Source organism: Salvelinus fontinalis, chromosome 35, assembly GCF_029448725.1.
Source record: "Salvelinus fontinalis isolate EN_2023a chromosome 35, ASM2944872v1, whole genome shotgun sequence".
Taxonomy (NCBI): Eukaryota; Metazoa; Chordata; class Actinopteri; order Salmoniformes; family Salmonidae; genus Salvelinus; species Salvelinus fontinalis.
The window spans coordinates 13270925-13288009 of NC_074699.1; the positions used below are offsets into that span (position 1 = coordinate 13270925).

The window sequence follows — 17085 nt, forward strand, 5'->3', positions numbered from 1 at the left end:
AACCCTGCATTCTGTTTAAACCCACACAAAATACAAATGGCTCAAACAAACAATGATCGATTCCTCAGGCATGAAACCAAAGTTATCTGACAAGTAAAGAGAATCCAAAATGCCACTCAGATTTACAGCTAGGCTAAAACAGAGAAGGCAGTTTTATTCAAATTTCAACTAGCTTTCTTATCTTTAACAGTGTTCTAACAACACTTCCTGAGCCAGTCTCGGCTGTTGCAGGAGGTACTGTGTCTCAAACCAGCCTCTGACGTCTATTTGACCATTGAGATTTGTGGAAAAAATAGCAGGGGTCAGCGTAAATATGAAAAGTAAAATCACCCATCGCACCGTGACCTGGTCAACTCCATACCGCAATGCAAATGGAAAGGTTTTATGGAGATTTTTCTCTCTCCAAATGCTATTTTCCCCTGCGTGAAAGGTTAGACTCTCTTATCTAAGAGAGCCCCTTCAATGATGGTGTGTTGTGTTGGGCAGAGTGAGTCAGGTAGAATAGAAACGCTCAGCAGCAGCCAGGCTCAGATATGACTTCAAGGCAAGCACACTTACAATGCATATGACACACCCGACTAGACTAAAAGATGACAATGGGTCACAACCCTCCCCCCATTAAAAGCAAACAAAGGCAGTACCCACGCTCAAAAAGACCCACAACAGCGGAGATGTCGGCTATCCCAATACGACAGGAACAAAAACACACAGCCTCACAAGAACTGAGACGTCATACTGACACAAAAAACAGGCTGCGGATTCAAAAGACGTGACTCATCAGCTGCAACAGTAATAACATGAAGCGGATATAAAGGTAACTGCCAAAATAATGGAAACACTTGATTAAATAAGGGATGCAAAGTATATTAAAAGCAGGTGCTTCCACACAGGTGTGGCACCTGAGTTAATTAAGCAATGTATAAAACATGTATAAATCATGAAAATAATCATGGCTATGCCCCCCATAGGATGACAATGCCCCCATCCACAGGGCACAAAGTGGTCAATGAATGGTTTGATGAGCATGAAGAAAATATAAACCATATGCCACGGCCGTCTCAGTCATTTGATCTCAAATCGAACACTTCTGGGAGATCATCGTGGTTTTCCACCACCATCAACAAAACACCAAATCATGGAATTTCTCGTGGAAGAATGGTGTCGCATCCCTCCAATACAGTTCCAGAATCTCGGCCAAGGTGCATTGAAGCTGTTCTGGCTCGTGGTGGCCCAACCCCTTACTAAGTCACGTTATGTTGGTGTTTCCTTTATTTTGGCAGTTACCTGTATCTCTGAAAATGAAGGGGGCTCGGAACTGAAGTACAGTACATTGGCCCAGTAATCATCTCAACAAATGAACAGCTAGCTATTACCTGACCTCCCATTACCTTGGCCATCACGAACATTATCAGTCAATCAACCTCTAATCAACGACGGACAAGGAGCCATGCCTCTGCCTCGCTCTCTTTTCTGCTAAAATAAAATTGCTGGGCTCAGTTCCTCAGATATGGAGCCAAACATGTTATTTTAATGCAGAGTCAACTCCAATGAAGCTAGTGTTCCCGGAACAGTTCCCTGAGCGGAGAGCAATTATGGCTTCCTGCGTGCATTATAAAGCACCCACAGCAGATGGCTTTGAGAAGACGCCAACGTTGCTCGGCCTCACTCGGTGGAGAAACAGACCAGCCACGGCTGCACTGGGATGGGGATGAATCGCTCAGAGTGTGTGCACGGCAGGCTGGACACACACCACACATGCATGTCGGCAACAGTTGCATGCAAACACATGCAAATGCGCACAAGTTTGCGAAATTCAAACAGTACACGATTACCTTAAAACTCAATGTAAAATTCACAAACACCCACAGGAATGTAGCAAGACAACCAACACACACACACTCCCTGGAGGGCATATTTACAGGGATTACGAACAAAAGATTTGATATGCTGAAGGGGCAGAACAAAAGCAATTACACCCGAGCGTCCTCACTGGTTATGGCCCTCTAACAGCCGTGCTGGATCTCTGTGGGAGGCTAGAGGACAGGGCCCATCTGCTGGTTCTGACCCATCTGTTCCTCTCCGAGTGAGCCCTGTTCCCACAGCGGGTCTCCTGCTCTCTGGACCAGCACCAGAGCTCCCCAGCAACCCCCTAAGGCCAGTAGAAGAGAAGACCCCCACCAGATACTATGGACTGGCAATGGTGGGGAGGATGAGAGAGGACACACACTGCTCTGACCAGAACATAACCGGCTTTGGCTCAGACTATTAAGAGGAGGGGGAGGAGGAGAGGATAGTGAGGAGGAATGCAAGGAAGATGAGGAAAAATGACAAGACAGTACAGCTAATAATGAAGGGGAAGAGAGGAGGTTGATGGCGCTCATTATTATTGATTAAAACAGTAAATGATGATAATGACGACGATAAACGGTGTAAGCGATGTATTTGTGTCATTCCGTTCTTACCTTCTCCTGCCAGTGGAGGATGCCAATGATGACCAGGATGAAAACACACACTCCGATCAGAGCGATGGCGGTCAGTAGGACTATGTTACTGGGGGTCAGATATAATTTCGCACTCCAACTAAAAGAGGGAAAGGGTAGGAGAGAGAAAGAGCGTATCAACTACTACATGACATGAAACTCATACACAAAAGGTACGTCTCATATTTTCCAACCCTATCAGAACGTAAGAGTCAACGTGCTATAATTAAGGACATTTTGCATATTTTGCTTTATCAGAGGTGTTATTTGACAATAAAGTTTCTGTAATCACAAAATATGAAAATACCCTGAAATTATGACATGTTAGGTCAAAACGAATCGAGAAATGCTACATCCCTGTCAGAGATGAACCATTTCAATAAGATCAAAAACAAACAATGACAAGCGCATTTTACGGTCCTTCGATGCACATATTTTGTGACTATTGAAAAGAACGGAGAGATAATTTGAACGGTTTGACTAAAAACAAGAACAGGCCCAGATTGTGGAGATACAATATTATACTACAATAAAAGGCTGAAGAACAATACACCTGCTGAAATATTAATCAAAAAACCTTGTGAGAGAAATTCATGAAGACATTCTATCAGAACTAATAAACACATTAAATATTAGTGGTGAAAACAAAAACTACCAATACAGGACACAAAATTAGACACAATATGTTGCGTTAACCTGTGCCCAATAAACATTGTGAGACTGAAAACACCTTCTTTACATAGCTATACACTGAGCATTCACTGTAATGTAGGAACAGTACAGTACATTTTGTTACCTTACAGCCTTAGTCTAAAATGGAATAAATATATTTTTTCCCTCATCAATCTACACACAATACCCCATAATGACAAAGCAAAAACTGTTTTTTTTTCAAATGTTTGAAAAATAAAAAACTGAAATATAACATTTACATAAGTATTCAGACCCTTTACACAGTACTTTGTTGAAGTACCTTTGGCAGCAATTACTGCCTCGTGTCTTCTTGGGTATGACACTACAAGCTTGGCACATCTGTATTTGGGGAGTTTGTCCCACTCTTCTCTGCAGATCCTCTCAAGCTCGGCCAGGTTAGATGGGGAGCATTGCTGCACATCTTTTTTCAGGTCTCTCCAGAGATGTTTGATCGGGTTCAAGTCCGGGCTCGTGCTGGGCCACCCAAGGACATTCCCGACTTGTCCCGAAGCCACTCCTGCGTTGTTGTGGCTGTGTGCTTCGGGTCGTTGTCCTGTTGGAAGGTGAACCTTCACCCCAGTCTGAGATCCTGAGCGCTCTGGAGCAGGTTTTCATCAAGGATCTCTCTGTACTTTGTTCCGTTCATCTTTCCCTCGATCCTGACTAGTCTCCCAGTCCCTGCCGCTGAAAAACATGGTGCCAGGTTTTCTCCAGACGTGACGCTTGGCATTCAGGCCAAAGAGTTGAATCTTGGTTTCATCACACCAGAGCATCTTGTTTCTCATGGTCTGAGAGTCTTTAGGTGCCTTTTGGCAAACTCCAAGCGGGCTGTCATGTGCCTTTTACTGAGGAATGCTTTCCGTCTGGCCACTCTACCATAAAGGCCTGATTGGTGGAGTGCTGCATAGATGGTTGTCCTTCTGGAAGGTTCTCCCATCTCCACAGAGGAACTCTGGAGCTCTATCAGAGTGACCATCGGGTTCTTGGTCACCTCCCTGACCAAGGCCCTTTCCAAATCATGTCCAATCAATTGAATTTGCCACAGGTGGACTCCAGTCAAGTTGTAGAAACATCTCAAGGATGATCAATGGAAACAGAATGCACCCGAGCTCAATTTCAAGTCTCATAGCAACGGGTCTGAATACCTATGTAAAAACATTAGCAAAAATGTCTAAAAACCTGTTTTCCATTTTAGAATAAGTCAAGGGGTCTGAATACTTTCCGAAGCTACTGTACATGCAAGTGCAAGCGTTTGTCAGAGTGTGTGTGTTCCATGTGTTGGTGAGAGAATGTGTTAGCTGGCCATACGGAGGGGAGGGGGGGAGGTTCTGCCATCTGCTGGCACTCCTGGGGGTAGAACTACATGTGAATGACACAGAAAACCAATGGAAACATGGCTTGAGCATGTTTGTGGGCTTCCCAAGTACAGATGTATGAGTGTGTGTGTGTGTGTGTGTGTACCTGCGGGGCTCGTTGTGTGGGTATGGAATGACTATGAGCTGCGAGTTGGGGATGATGGCTGTCCACTCCTGCTTCCTCACATCCTGCAAGGCAGAAACAGAGAAACTATGTTATTAGTGCCTCGGGGAGGCAGAATGAAGGGGCAATAATGGAAAAAGTCTAGTTCAAAGCAGGCAATATATCCCACACTTCTCAGTGCAGATTCAATATAGGGCCCGAGTCATTTCCTATACTGCACTACAATTTGCTCTCCGGTTCAGAGTTTAAGAAACTTCATTCTATGAAGATCAAGCTCAAAAGCTTTTCAAAGCCAGTTTCTGTATTAATTACAAAAGGTAATTTTCACCTCTTCAAGTTGCTTCTGGATGGCAATCACTAGCAAACGTTAAATTCATCTTTCACAGAGTCCTCTAGGGAAGAGAGACTAATTTCTGACAACACATCTATCATTTGGCAACATTAAGGGATAAGGAAAATACACTTGCTCGCTCACGCACGCACGCAGACGCACACGAAGTGTGTGCCGCTGTACTTTGCATCCTCGTTTACCCAGAGCCACCCTAATGAGAGCCCAGGGGTTTCAGCTACCTATACCCAAGCTATTTAAAGCCATGCATTTAAGACACAGACAGGCTAATAAATTACATAAATGAGGTCTGCTGAAGTATCCCCCTGGTGTCAGCCTACTTCCTACAGTCCCATTAGCTGGAGTATCGTTACAATGCTGAGGGTTGTGTGGGTTAGGAAGCCATGCATATGACTCCTTCCTGACACTGAGAAATGTAAATTAAAGTGAATGACACACCTACATCGCTCAGAGATGCATATACTACGTAAGGCAAAGACTCAAAGCGAATCAGAGCTGCACATTCAGGGATTTTGATTTGCTAATTGCTAGTGATTGTTTGCATTTGAGGTGAAATAGGTTAAGGAGAATAATGATGAACTGAATGAGTCACCTTGAGTCCGTGCACTGTGAACAGTGTGCTAGTTCATTACAAGTTGCAGTTCTTAACCTCCTAAGCTAACCCTGACATGTTGCTCTTCAATGCAGTGTGGTTTATGCAGAACGGCGGTGAGAGACAGTGACAGGCTGCGCTTCCGGCGGTTTGGCTCCGAGAAGACGCCTGCGTTTTAGAGGAGGAAAGCGTTTCTGGGTTTTCAGAGAGCGTTTCAAAGCAGAGCGCTGGGTCTGAAGTTGGGAGTGAAGTGGGGTTTTTGGGAGGCGAGAGCTGAGCGGGAATCTGGATTAGTGATGTAAACCTTGTGAGCGGAGCAAAGGATCCCCCCCCCCCGTTCCACAGGGATGCTGGCCCATGACTCCAATGCTCCCCACAGTTGTGTCAAGTTTGTTGGATGTCTTTTGGGTGTTGGACAATTCTTGATACACATGGGAAACTGTTGAGCATGAAAAACCCAGCAGCATTGCAGTTCTTGACACAAACCGGTGCACCTGGCACCTACTACCATACCCCGTTCAAAAGCACTTACATTTTTTTGTCTTGCCCATTCACCCTCTGAATGGCACACAATCCATGTTCCAATTTTCTCAAGGCTTGAAAATCCTTCTTTAACCTGTCTCTTCCCCTTCATCTACACTGATTGAAGTGGATTTAACAAGTGACATCAATAAGGGATCATAGATTTCACCTGGTCAGTCTATGTTATGGAAAGAGCAGGTGTTCTTAATGTTTTGTACACTCAGTATGTAGCACTGAACACACCATATTCATACACCCTCTGAAGGTAAAAATTGGTTAGCATAATACAAAGCATTATATTTTATTAACTGCTGTGTGGGGAAATGTGAACCTTTGTGGAAACATTTTCTTGCATAACTCAAAGGGTGCGAGCGACAACAGAGCACGCTGCTGTACCTCAGATGCCTTACTCTGTACGAGCCTCGCTCCCAAGGTAGTGAGGTATGGGCAGAAATTTGCAATGCAAATCCGCTATGATGAAGACCTCTGTTCTTTTCTTTGACAGGCGAGGAACGGGAGCCAGCGTCTCAAATTCAAATAAGCCGCGCAGGGGAATCTATCGAGGAACCAACAAACGGCATTTCAAACGGCACGCGATACGAGAGACAGAAGGCTGTCGCTCCACACGAACCCAAACCACATGCCAATGTTTGAGGTAGCACAAAAGTGGGGGAACGAAGAAGATACCGAATTATTTACTGCACAATATATCATCTACTTATCATATTGCAACAGGAAGAAACATGTACAGCATTTACATCAGCCTGCAGTACAGTTAGTGTCAGTATCAGTGGCTCTGGGTGTGTTCTCTATATGGGTGCAGTGACTAGAAAAACTATTTTCATGGTGCATTAATTAGACCTGCTGTAGCTCCTACTGCATCCTGTCCTGTCCTGTGTTTTGTCTGGCATCTCCCTCCTCTCCGCTCCCCCAGTGCTGCAGCGCACCATACTGTACCTTGTCCCCGAGGGGCCGGGGGATACCCACGTACAGGTGGTCCAGGAAGTTGGCGCTGCGCCCCAGACCCAGGACGGTGTAAGGCAGCTGCAGGGAGAGGTGGGCCGACTGGCTCAGCTGGCCCGCTGCATGGAGGGGAAAACAAAGGAGCCATTAGAGCCATTCAGACCCATAAACAAGCCTCATAAAACGACACAAATTAGACCGTCCTATTCCTACCGTCGCCCAGCCCAGAGGCATCTACCACCCCCCTCCTCCACCACAGGCCCTGCCAAGCGCAGCTGACGTAAATCACCCGCTTTACAGTAAACAAAGAGAGCACCACAGCAACAAATCAGGATAAATGTGGATGGACTGCATGGCTGGTCCGGACCCACACTCAGATGGAAGCCTGTTTTTACATTTACAATGTGCAGCAAGCAAACGCTTCAATGACTGATTATAGTAATATATACAGTCCACATTAAAAAAAACACTGTGTTCTGCCTAGCTATTATGTACACACACAGCCTCAGTATCGAGCCTAAAAGCCTGGGGTTGAATGCCTGTCTATCAGTAAAGCACAAGTGTAACTCCATATTGAGAGAATCTATATACTACCTTCCACCAATCTCCATTGTAACAGTTTGAAATGAGGACCATTAGACCAGCTCCTCTGAAATAAAAGTGTGAGAGAGAGAGAGAGAGAGCGAGAGAGAGAGCGAGAGAGAGAGAGAGCGAGAGAGAGAGAGAGCGAGAGAGAGGGAGAGCGAGAGAGGGAGAGAGAGAGAGAGAGAGGAAGAGAGAGGGAGAGCAAGAGAGAAAGCGAGAGAGAGAGAGCGAGGGAGAGTGAGAGAGAAAGCGCGCGAGGGAGAGAAAGAGGGAGAGCGAGAGAGAGAGAGCGAGGGAGAGCGAGAGAGAAAGCGCGAGAGAGAGAGAGAGAGCGAGGGAGAGCGAGAGAGAAAGCGCGAGAGAGAGAGAGAGAGGAGAGAGAGAGGGAGAGCGAGAGAGAGAGCGAGGGAGAGCGAGAGAGAGAGAGAGGGAGAGAAAGAGGGAGAGAGAGAGCGAGAGCGAGGGAGAGCGAGAGAGAAAGCGCGAGAGAGAGGAGAGAGAGAGAGAGAGAGAGAGAGAGAGAGAGAGAGAGAGAGAGAGGGAGAGAAAGAGGGAGAGCGAGAGAGAGAGAGAGAGAGATTTGAGCCCTGTTCCTGCTTTCCGTAATTGATTGCAATGATGGAGCAGGTTACATCGTGCAGCTTCAGAGCAGTTGCTGTAAAAGCCAAATGTAATTGCTTCAATCATTAACAGGTAGAAATATGGTACTGTCTACATTTCTGTTAATAAAGTGACTTGTGCATTGTAGTGACACTGATTCGGAAGTCCACGTCACAGTGCTAGTTAAACCAGTAGGCTAACTGCTAATATGGACACCACACTGATCCCTCCCATCAGCTTTATGATACAATACAGGGTATTAACTCTGACACAATGCTATAGTCGTTCATTACAGCTAACAGTGCTGGTTGTAGCGTGAGTGGAAGTAGGGAGAACATGATTTTTATGGCATATAAAAAAAAAAGTGTTGAATAAAGTGTTGACAGCGCTGAATAACAACTTAAACATGAACTTACTCATAAAAACAGAAGCTCTTCTCTGTATTCACGGAGTCTCTATCAACCTTGCTGTACGTTCAAGGCTTCTTTTTACAGTCTATGGCTCGAGGAAACTGAGCTGTCTGATTGGCCAGCAGTAGGCCCATAGGGGCACTTGATTTGCTATCTGGGCTTGACGGGTAGGCAGACACATGAAATGGTTCAAAATGGGAACATTTTGCCTTCCCGCCGTTAGGGCTGCTGAATCAAATGGCGCCAACAACGCAACAAAAAAAGAAAAAAGAAAGGAACGCAAGGCTTTATTGTTGGGTTTTTTACAGAAATGTTTGGGGATTGACAAGGAATGCTTTGGAGATCGACCAGTTGGTGACCACTGGTGTAGATGAAGGGGACAAGACAGGTTAGAGAAGGATTTTAAAGCCTTGAGACAATTGAGACATGGATTGTGCATGTGTGCCACTCAGAGGGTGAATGTGCAAGACAAAATATTAAGTAAGTGCCTTTGAACGGGGTATGGTAGTAGGTGCCAGGTGCAACGATTTGAGTGTGTCAAGAACTGCAACGCTGCTGGGTTTCCCACGCTCAACAGTTTCCCGTGTGTATCAAGAATGATCCACCACCCAAAGGACATCCAGCCAATTTGACAACTGTGTGAAGCATTGGAGTCAACGTGGGCCAGCATCCCTGTGGAACACTTTTGAAACCTTGTAAGGTCCATGCCCCGATTAACTGAGTCTGTTCTGAGGGGAAAAGGTGCAACTCAATATTAGGAAGGTGTTCATAATGTTTTGAACACTCAGCGTATATGTCATGTGTGCAATCAATTTAGTCCTCTCTGGACACTCACCAAAGACTCTGTGTTATGTATGTGTGGTGGGGAATGAGGTGCAGTTTCATTATGTTCTGACCCGGGTTAATGATACTATTAAAAAGAAAAACACCCTCCTCTGTTCGGTAAAAAAAATTATAATCACAGTTTAGAGGTGTTACCGTGCTGGAAAAAGGACTAAGGAAAGCTAATGACTTGATCCATGTACATTAAGATGTTGTTTGAATTCTGGGTAACTGTCTTGGTTCTACTTTCTAGCTTTCGAGAGCTGAGGAAGGAGTTGCAGTTTCCGCTTTGTCCACTAATGAGAAGACTCACACTAGGAGACCACACATAAACTGACAGAGTAATCTGATTAAGGTGTATATTGCTTCACCAGAATTACTCTTTGGATGAAGTGATATGATTCTAAACGTGGCCAATGCATAAAGAGATTATAAACAAGACATTTGGGGAGCGTGTTCTAACTGGGCTACCAGGACCGGACCCAAGGATCTTTATCTATACTGTCAGGCACAGGACAAAAGGTTCAGACACACACACACACACACGTCAGCAGAAAGCGTGTGAGCACTGACTTGTCCCCATCTGAACTGTTGTCTCAAAACACACACACGGCAGCTTCTCCCTCTAACTGAATGGCAGAGCGAGCTCAGGAAGGTCATATCTGTTTAGTCAAGGTAATAACTGTTTGAAACTAAGAAACACACACGCACCTCTCTCCCCCTCTCCCTTTTCTCGACTTTCAAAATGCTCACTTTAAAACGACCTTCTTTCCTGTGTTTTCCCCCCGTCTTACTGACGTAGTGGGTGAGCACACTAAACCACGTGACACAGACGGGGTGACACGTCACAAGGTTCTTCCCTTGATGTCATTAGATAGTTAACTCAAAGCAGCCGTATAAAAGGTTTTCAGTCAGAGATCCACGCTTGCCATACTGAGTTGAAATATCGAGCCGACACATTTTGACTTGAATAACATCGCTCGTGAACTTCAGAGCTGTAACGATTTGACACTTTGGCTTTGGTTAATAAAGGCAAGTACAAACGCATACTAGTAGTAGGCATGGCCTCTGCTGGAGAGTCTACACATCCTGGGTGATGCCAAACAACGTCATCATCTCACGGGCTTCTTCTCTGGCGAGCTCTCATTGACCTATTACTGACCACCGTTCTCAAAAGTTCTCACACAACAAGAGCGTTGCAGATTTTGTGCAAATACAAATCAAACGTTCGACAGTATTGGGTCAAAGACAGGAACAGTAGGCTTCTGATTGCGTCTCTGACCCGCTCACATTAAACAAGCATCGGTGACGGCCCGGAGTAGGCAATGACATTGGGATTTTGTCTCCCATCTCAAAAATGTACCCTAACCCTAAAAATGAGGGACAAAATCATCTGGTGCACGCCCGGCTTAAGTAGCCACAATCTCTTAGGAAGTATGTGTAAGGTCTGGAGGAGAGGACGGTAGACGACAGACCTTTTGGGGTTAACCAGCTATCCTAGCGACAGGCTGTTGTTAACTAAAAGATGTGTCATGTTACGAATGGAGACAGTGGTGGTGGGGGGGGGGGGGTGTCACAGTGCTGCTGGGGACGCTGGCTGGAGGATGTGTCACTCAGAGAGAGAGGAAGCTGGCTTAGGGACTGCCACTCTGCAGGTGGGGAGGTAGGCTGGAGAGAGGCCATGCACTGGGGGGGGCACTGGTTGTGCTGGCTGGAGGTGGGGTGGGGGTTCTGGCTAGCTGCTGCGTTCTACAGCCTGGAGTGGGAGTCTTATCTCCCTGCAGCGCGGCCGTGGAGCACACAGACAGACCTTGGCGAGGCGCTCCAGCCTGCAGCACATGACTGACAGGCTCCAATCCCCCTCTCAGACCACAAAATGGATTCAGAGCAGCCAGCCAGCCAAACAGCTCCCGAAGAGCAGGTTTACTCAAGGAACCTTACGCTTCCACAGCTTATCACATTCACTCATTCCCAGGCTCTCTCCAATCTGGGTCTGAGGAGTGTCAAGCATGTTGAAAAGTACCACACACACACACACACACACACACACACACATACACACATTCTAGAGCCTCCGAGTTTTGTCTGTGTGGCAAACAGAGCAGATGACATCATCACACCCAACAAGTCAGGACTCCTCAGCTCCAAGTTAATTCAGAAACATGTGCGAGTACAATACACACAACACACACACAGTTAGCCAAAGAGACACCCCCCCACCCAGCATTAAAAGCCTCAGAACATAAAAGTTGCAGTGCTTTCTCTCCTGCCCCACAGAGTTCAGTTATCTAGTGGAGAGGAAGCGGTGAGGAACTTAGCTTCCTTACTTCACAACAAACGGGAAGGAAAAGCTACTCTCCAGTCTCCTCCCCAACCACTCACTTCCAATGTTGCTCTGGTAAGTCAGGGATCAAGGGAGGAATCTCACAAGTTCAAACATACAGTTGAAGTCGGAAGTTTACATACACCTTATTCCCTGTCTTAGGTCTGTTAGGATCACCACTTTATTTTAATGTGAAATGTCAGAATAGTAGAAGAGAGAATGATTTCTTTCAGCTTTTATTTCTTTCATCACATTCCCAGTGGGTCAGAAGTTGGCATACACTCAATTAGTATTTGGTAGCATTGCCTTTAAATTGTTTAATTTGGGTCAAACGTTTCGGGTAGCCTTCCACAAGCTTCCCACAATAAGTTGGGTGAATTTTGGCCCATTCCCCCTGACAGAGCTGGTGTAACTGAGTCAGGTTTGTAGGCCTCCTTGCTCGCACACGCTTTTTCAGTTCTGCCCACAAATATTCTATAGGGTTGAGGTCAGGGCTTTGTGATGGCCACTCCAATACATTGACTTTGTTGGCCTTAAGCCATTTTGCCACAACTTTGGAAGTATGCTTGGGGTCATTGTCCATTTGGAAGACCCATTTGCGACCAAGCTTTAACTTCCTGATTGATGTCTTGAGATGTTGCTTCAATATATCCACATAATTTTCCTGCCTCATGATGCCATCTATTTTGTGAAGTGCACCAGTCCCTCCTGCAGCAAAGCACCCCCACAACATGATGCTGCCACCCCCGTGCTTCGGGATTGGTGTTCTGGGATTGATTTGCACTTTTTGCACCAGTGTCACAGTTTCTCTAGGAGACAGAACACGTCTCCTTCCTGAGCGGTATGACGGCTACGTGATCCCATGGTGTTTATACTTTTTTTTTTTTACTGAGGTCTTGGCACAACCCCAAATCTGTAAACACGGGCACCCTCATAGATACCATCCTAACCACCTTGCCCTCCAAATACACCTCTGCTGTTTTCAACGAAGATCTCAGTGATCACTGCCTCATTGCTTGCATCCGAAATGGGTCTGCGGTCAAACGACCACCCCTCATCACTGTCAAACGCTCCCTAAAACACTTCAGCGAGCAGGCCTTTCTAATCGACCTGGATCGGGTATCCTGGAAGGATATTGACCTCATCCCGTCAATAGAGGATGCCTGGGTATTCTTTAAAAGTGCCTTCCTCACCATCTTAAAATAAGCATGCCCTATTCAAAAAATGTTGAACTAGGAACAGATATAGCCCTTGGTTCTCTCCAGACCTGACTGCCCTTGACCAGCACAAAAACATCCTGTGGTGTTCTGCATTAGCATCGAATAGCTCCCGTGATATGCAACTTTTCAGGGAAGTTAGAAACCAATATACACAGGCAGTTAGGAAAGCTACGGCTAGATTATTTAAACAGAAATTTGCATCTTGTAGCACAAACTCAAAAAAGTTCTGGGACACTGTAAAGTCCATGGAGAATGAGAGCACCTCCTCCCAGCTGCCCACTGCACTGAGGCTAGGAAACACTGTCACCACCGATAAATCCACTATAATTGAGAATTTCAATAAGCATTTTTCTATGGCTGGCCATGCTTTCCACCTGGCTACCCCTACCCCGCTCAACAGCCCTCCACTCCCCACAGCAACTCGCCCAAGCCTCCGCCATTTCACCTTCATCCAAATCCAGATAGCTGATGTTCTGAAAGAGCTGCAAAATCTGGATCCCTACAAATCAGCCGGGCTAGACAATCTGGAGCCTATCTTTCTAAATTGATGTGCCAAAATTGTTGCAACCCCTATCACTAGCCTGTTCAACCTCTCTTTCGTATCGTCTGAGATTCCCAAAGATTGGAAAGCTGCCGCGGTCATCCCCCTCTTCAAAGGGGGAGACACTCTAGACCCAAACTGTTATAGACCTATATCCATCCTGCAATGCCTTTCTAAAATCTTCGAAAGCCAAGTTAACAAACAGATCACCGTCCATTTCGAATCCCACTGTACCTTCTCCACAATACAATCTGGTTTCAGAGCTGGTCATGGGTGCACCTCAGCCACACTCAAGGTCCTAAACGATATCATAACCGCCATCGATAAGAGACATTGCTGTGCAGCCGTATTCATCGACCTGGCCAAGGCTTTCGACTCTGTCAATCACCACATTCTTATCGGCAGACTCAACAGCCTTGGTTTTTCAAATGATTGCCTCGACTGGTTCACCAACTACTTCTCTGATAGAGTTCATTGTGTCAAATCGGAGGGCCTGTTGTTCGAACGTCTGGCAGTCTCTATGGGGGTGCCACAGGGTTCAATTCTCGGGCAGAATCTCTTCTCTGTATACATCAATGATGTCACTCTTGCTGCTTGTGATTCTCTGATCTACCTCTACGTAGACGACACCATTCTGTATACTTCTGGCCCTTCTTTGGACACCGTGTTAACTAACCTCCAGACGAGCTTCAATGCTTCTTTTAAAGGAGGAATCACTGTACAAATACCTAGGTGTCTGGTTAGACTGTAAACTCCCCTTCAAGACTCACATTAAGCATCTCCAATCCAAAATTAAATCTAGAATCGGCTTCCTATTCCGCAACAAAGCCTCCTTCACTTATGCTGCCAAACATACTCTCGTAAAACTGACCATCCTACCGATCCTCGACTTTGGCGATGTCATTTACAAAATAGCCTCCAACACTCTACTCAACAAATTGGATGCAGTCTATCACAGTGCCATCCGTTTTGTCACCAAAGCTCCATATACTACCCACCACTGCGACCTGTACGCTCTCGTTGGCTGGCCCTCGCTTCATACTCGATGCCAAACCCACTGGCTCTAGGTCATCTACAAGTCTCTGCTAGGTAAAGCCCCGCCTTATCTCAGCTCACTGGTCACCATAGCAGCACCCACCCGTAGCACACGCTCCAGCAGGTATATCTCACTGGTCACCCCCAAAGCCAATTCTTCCTTTGGCTGCCTTTCCTTCCAGTTCTCTGCTAACAATGACTGGAACAAACTGCAAAAATCACTGAAGCTGGAGACACATGTCTCCCTCATTAGCTTGAAGAACCAGCTGTTAGAGCAGCTCACAGATCACTGCACCTGTACATAGCCCATCTGTAAATAGCCCATCCAACTACCTCATCCCCATACTGTATTTATTTATTTATCTTGCTCCTTTGCACCCCAGTATCTCTACTTGCACATTCATCTTCTGCACATCTACCATTCCAGTGTTTAATTGCTATATTGTAATTACTTCGCCACCATGGCCTTTTATTGCCTTACCTCCCTTATCCTACCTCATTTGCACATACTGTATATAGACCTTTTCTACTCTATTATTGACTATATGTTTGTCTCACTCCATGTGTAACTCTGTGTTGTTGTATGTGTCAAACGGCTTTGCTTTATCTTGGCCAGGACGCAGTTGCAAATGAGAACTTGTTCTCAACTAGCCTACCTGGTTAAATAAAGGTGAAAAAAAAAAAAATATATATATATATAGATTTAGATTTTCCCATGATGTCAAGCAAAGAGGCAATGAGTTTGAAGGTAGGCCTTGAAATACATCCACAGGTACACCTCCAATTGACTGAAATTATGTCAATTAGCCTATCAGAAGCTTCTAAAGCCATGATATCATTTTCTGGAATTTTCCAAGCTGGTTAAAGGCACAGTCAACTTAGTGTATGTAAACTTCTGACCCACTGGAATTGTGATACAGTGAATAATAAGTGAAATAATCTGTCTGTAAACAATTGTTGAAAAATGTACGTGTCATGCACAAAGTAGAGGTCCTAACCGACTTGCCAAAACTGTAGTTTGTTAACAAGACCAATGGTAGAGCCCAATGGTAGAGCAGAGAAGAGACAGGTGTGTGAGGCTGAGAGTTGAAACACACTGTTGCCCCACCTCATACAGTGCGTTATTTAGAGCAGGACACTCGCTCAGTGAGTAGAGGGACAAAGATAACTCAGTTCCTGAATTGTGTCACAGAGTGTGACTCCAGCCCAGTCATATTCAAGCCACTTTAGTCCCTCCACTCCCTCAGAGACACCAGCGGTATTAGAGACTAGCTCTCTACGTGGGCCTCTACGGCCACCGTCCTACACACACACACACGCACACACACGCACACATCACACAAAAACACACTGCAGGCTTTTGACCTCCATTGGTCACAGAGGAATGACACAACACATATAGAACACACAGAGAGTGGTAAACAACGGGAAGGCAACATACGCCATCAGGCAGACCCTAATGGAGATCAGCATTAGTATTGGAGGAAAAGTGACCCATAATTACGCAAAAAAGTATCTTATGAATCATTATCTCAAATGGTGACCAGCGTGACCAGTAGCAATCTTTTAAACACCAGTGTATAAAGAATTCACACTGGCTACATCAAATCCTGCGTAGGTTACACACAGCGAGACACACAAAGCCTCACCCTCACACACATCTTCCCAAGGCCCCGGATCATCTTCGGGCAACCTGTTTGCGGAGAGATTCTCAACATCCGTCGCTATAGAAACCACTTTCCCCCCCCCCTGATTGGGCACTTCCACAGCAATGGGAGGGACGGGAAGGATACATAGTGGCGATTGCGGACACTGCGGTGGCAGGGCCTGGGGGATAAAGGAATGAAGTGGTACACACTGAGCCACAGCTAAGCCTGGGAGAGGAGAGGGGGCCCTCAGCGCCCACACAATGCAAACGGCAGATTCAGACATTGATTTGTGGGGAGAAGCGGGTGTCTGTAGCGGAGGAGATAAGTGGCGGGCCCATAGGGCTCCTCTCTTATCACTGGTGCCCTCGCAGGAGGAAAAGACCAAATTAAAGCTCACGGCACCGTGGGTGACACAGTGTTTGTTGAGATCCATCAGCGCGTCGCGTCTGATCATCAGAAACGCAATGAGACTGAATGAGGCAAAACTGAGACCTGGGTTTGACAGATCAAGACTGGCGTTGAGAGAAGAGGTAACCAGAATAGGCGGTGACTTCAACACGCTGGTTGTTTTCTCTTTTCCCCCCTCTCTCCTTCTCTCTTGTTCCCCATCTCTCACTCTACATATCCATTGTTCCCTCTCTCTATCGCTCTACCTCTTGTTCCCTCTCTCTCTTATCTCTCTCTCTCTCTCTCTCTCTCGTAACTGGACACCAGGCTGCAGTTGAGATGTGCTCTCTAATACAGGTTACTGTGGCGACAGAGCAGCCACTGAGAGGCATTCATATCTATTACATTAGGGGAGCACGGAAGATATTAGGACTG

The 17085-nt window shown here is 46.0% G+C and overlaps 1 protein-coding gene across 1 annotated transcript in view; it reads right to left on the minus strand.

Annotated features, from left to right (window-relative positions):
* The window catches only part of LOC129834339 (T-cell immunomodulatory protein-like), a 118831-nt gene that overhangs the window by 2514 nt on the left and 99232 nt on the right, over nucleotides 1-17085 (minus strand). The window contains exons 15-17 of the mRNA XM_055899239.1: nucleotides 7073-7197; nucleotides 4635-4717; nucleotides 2463-2580 (exon numbers count right to left, since the gene is read on the minus strand). Coding sequence (XP_055755214.1) covers nucleotides 2463-2580; nucleotides 4635-4717; nucleotides 7073-7197 — 326 coding nt within the window. The remainder of the gene's footprint in view (nucleotides 1-2462; nucleotides 2581-4634; nucleotides 4718-7072; nucleotides 7198-17085) is intronic.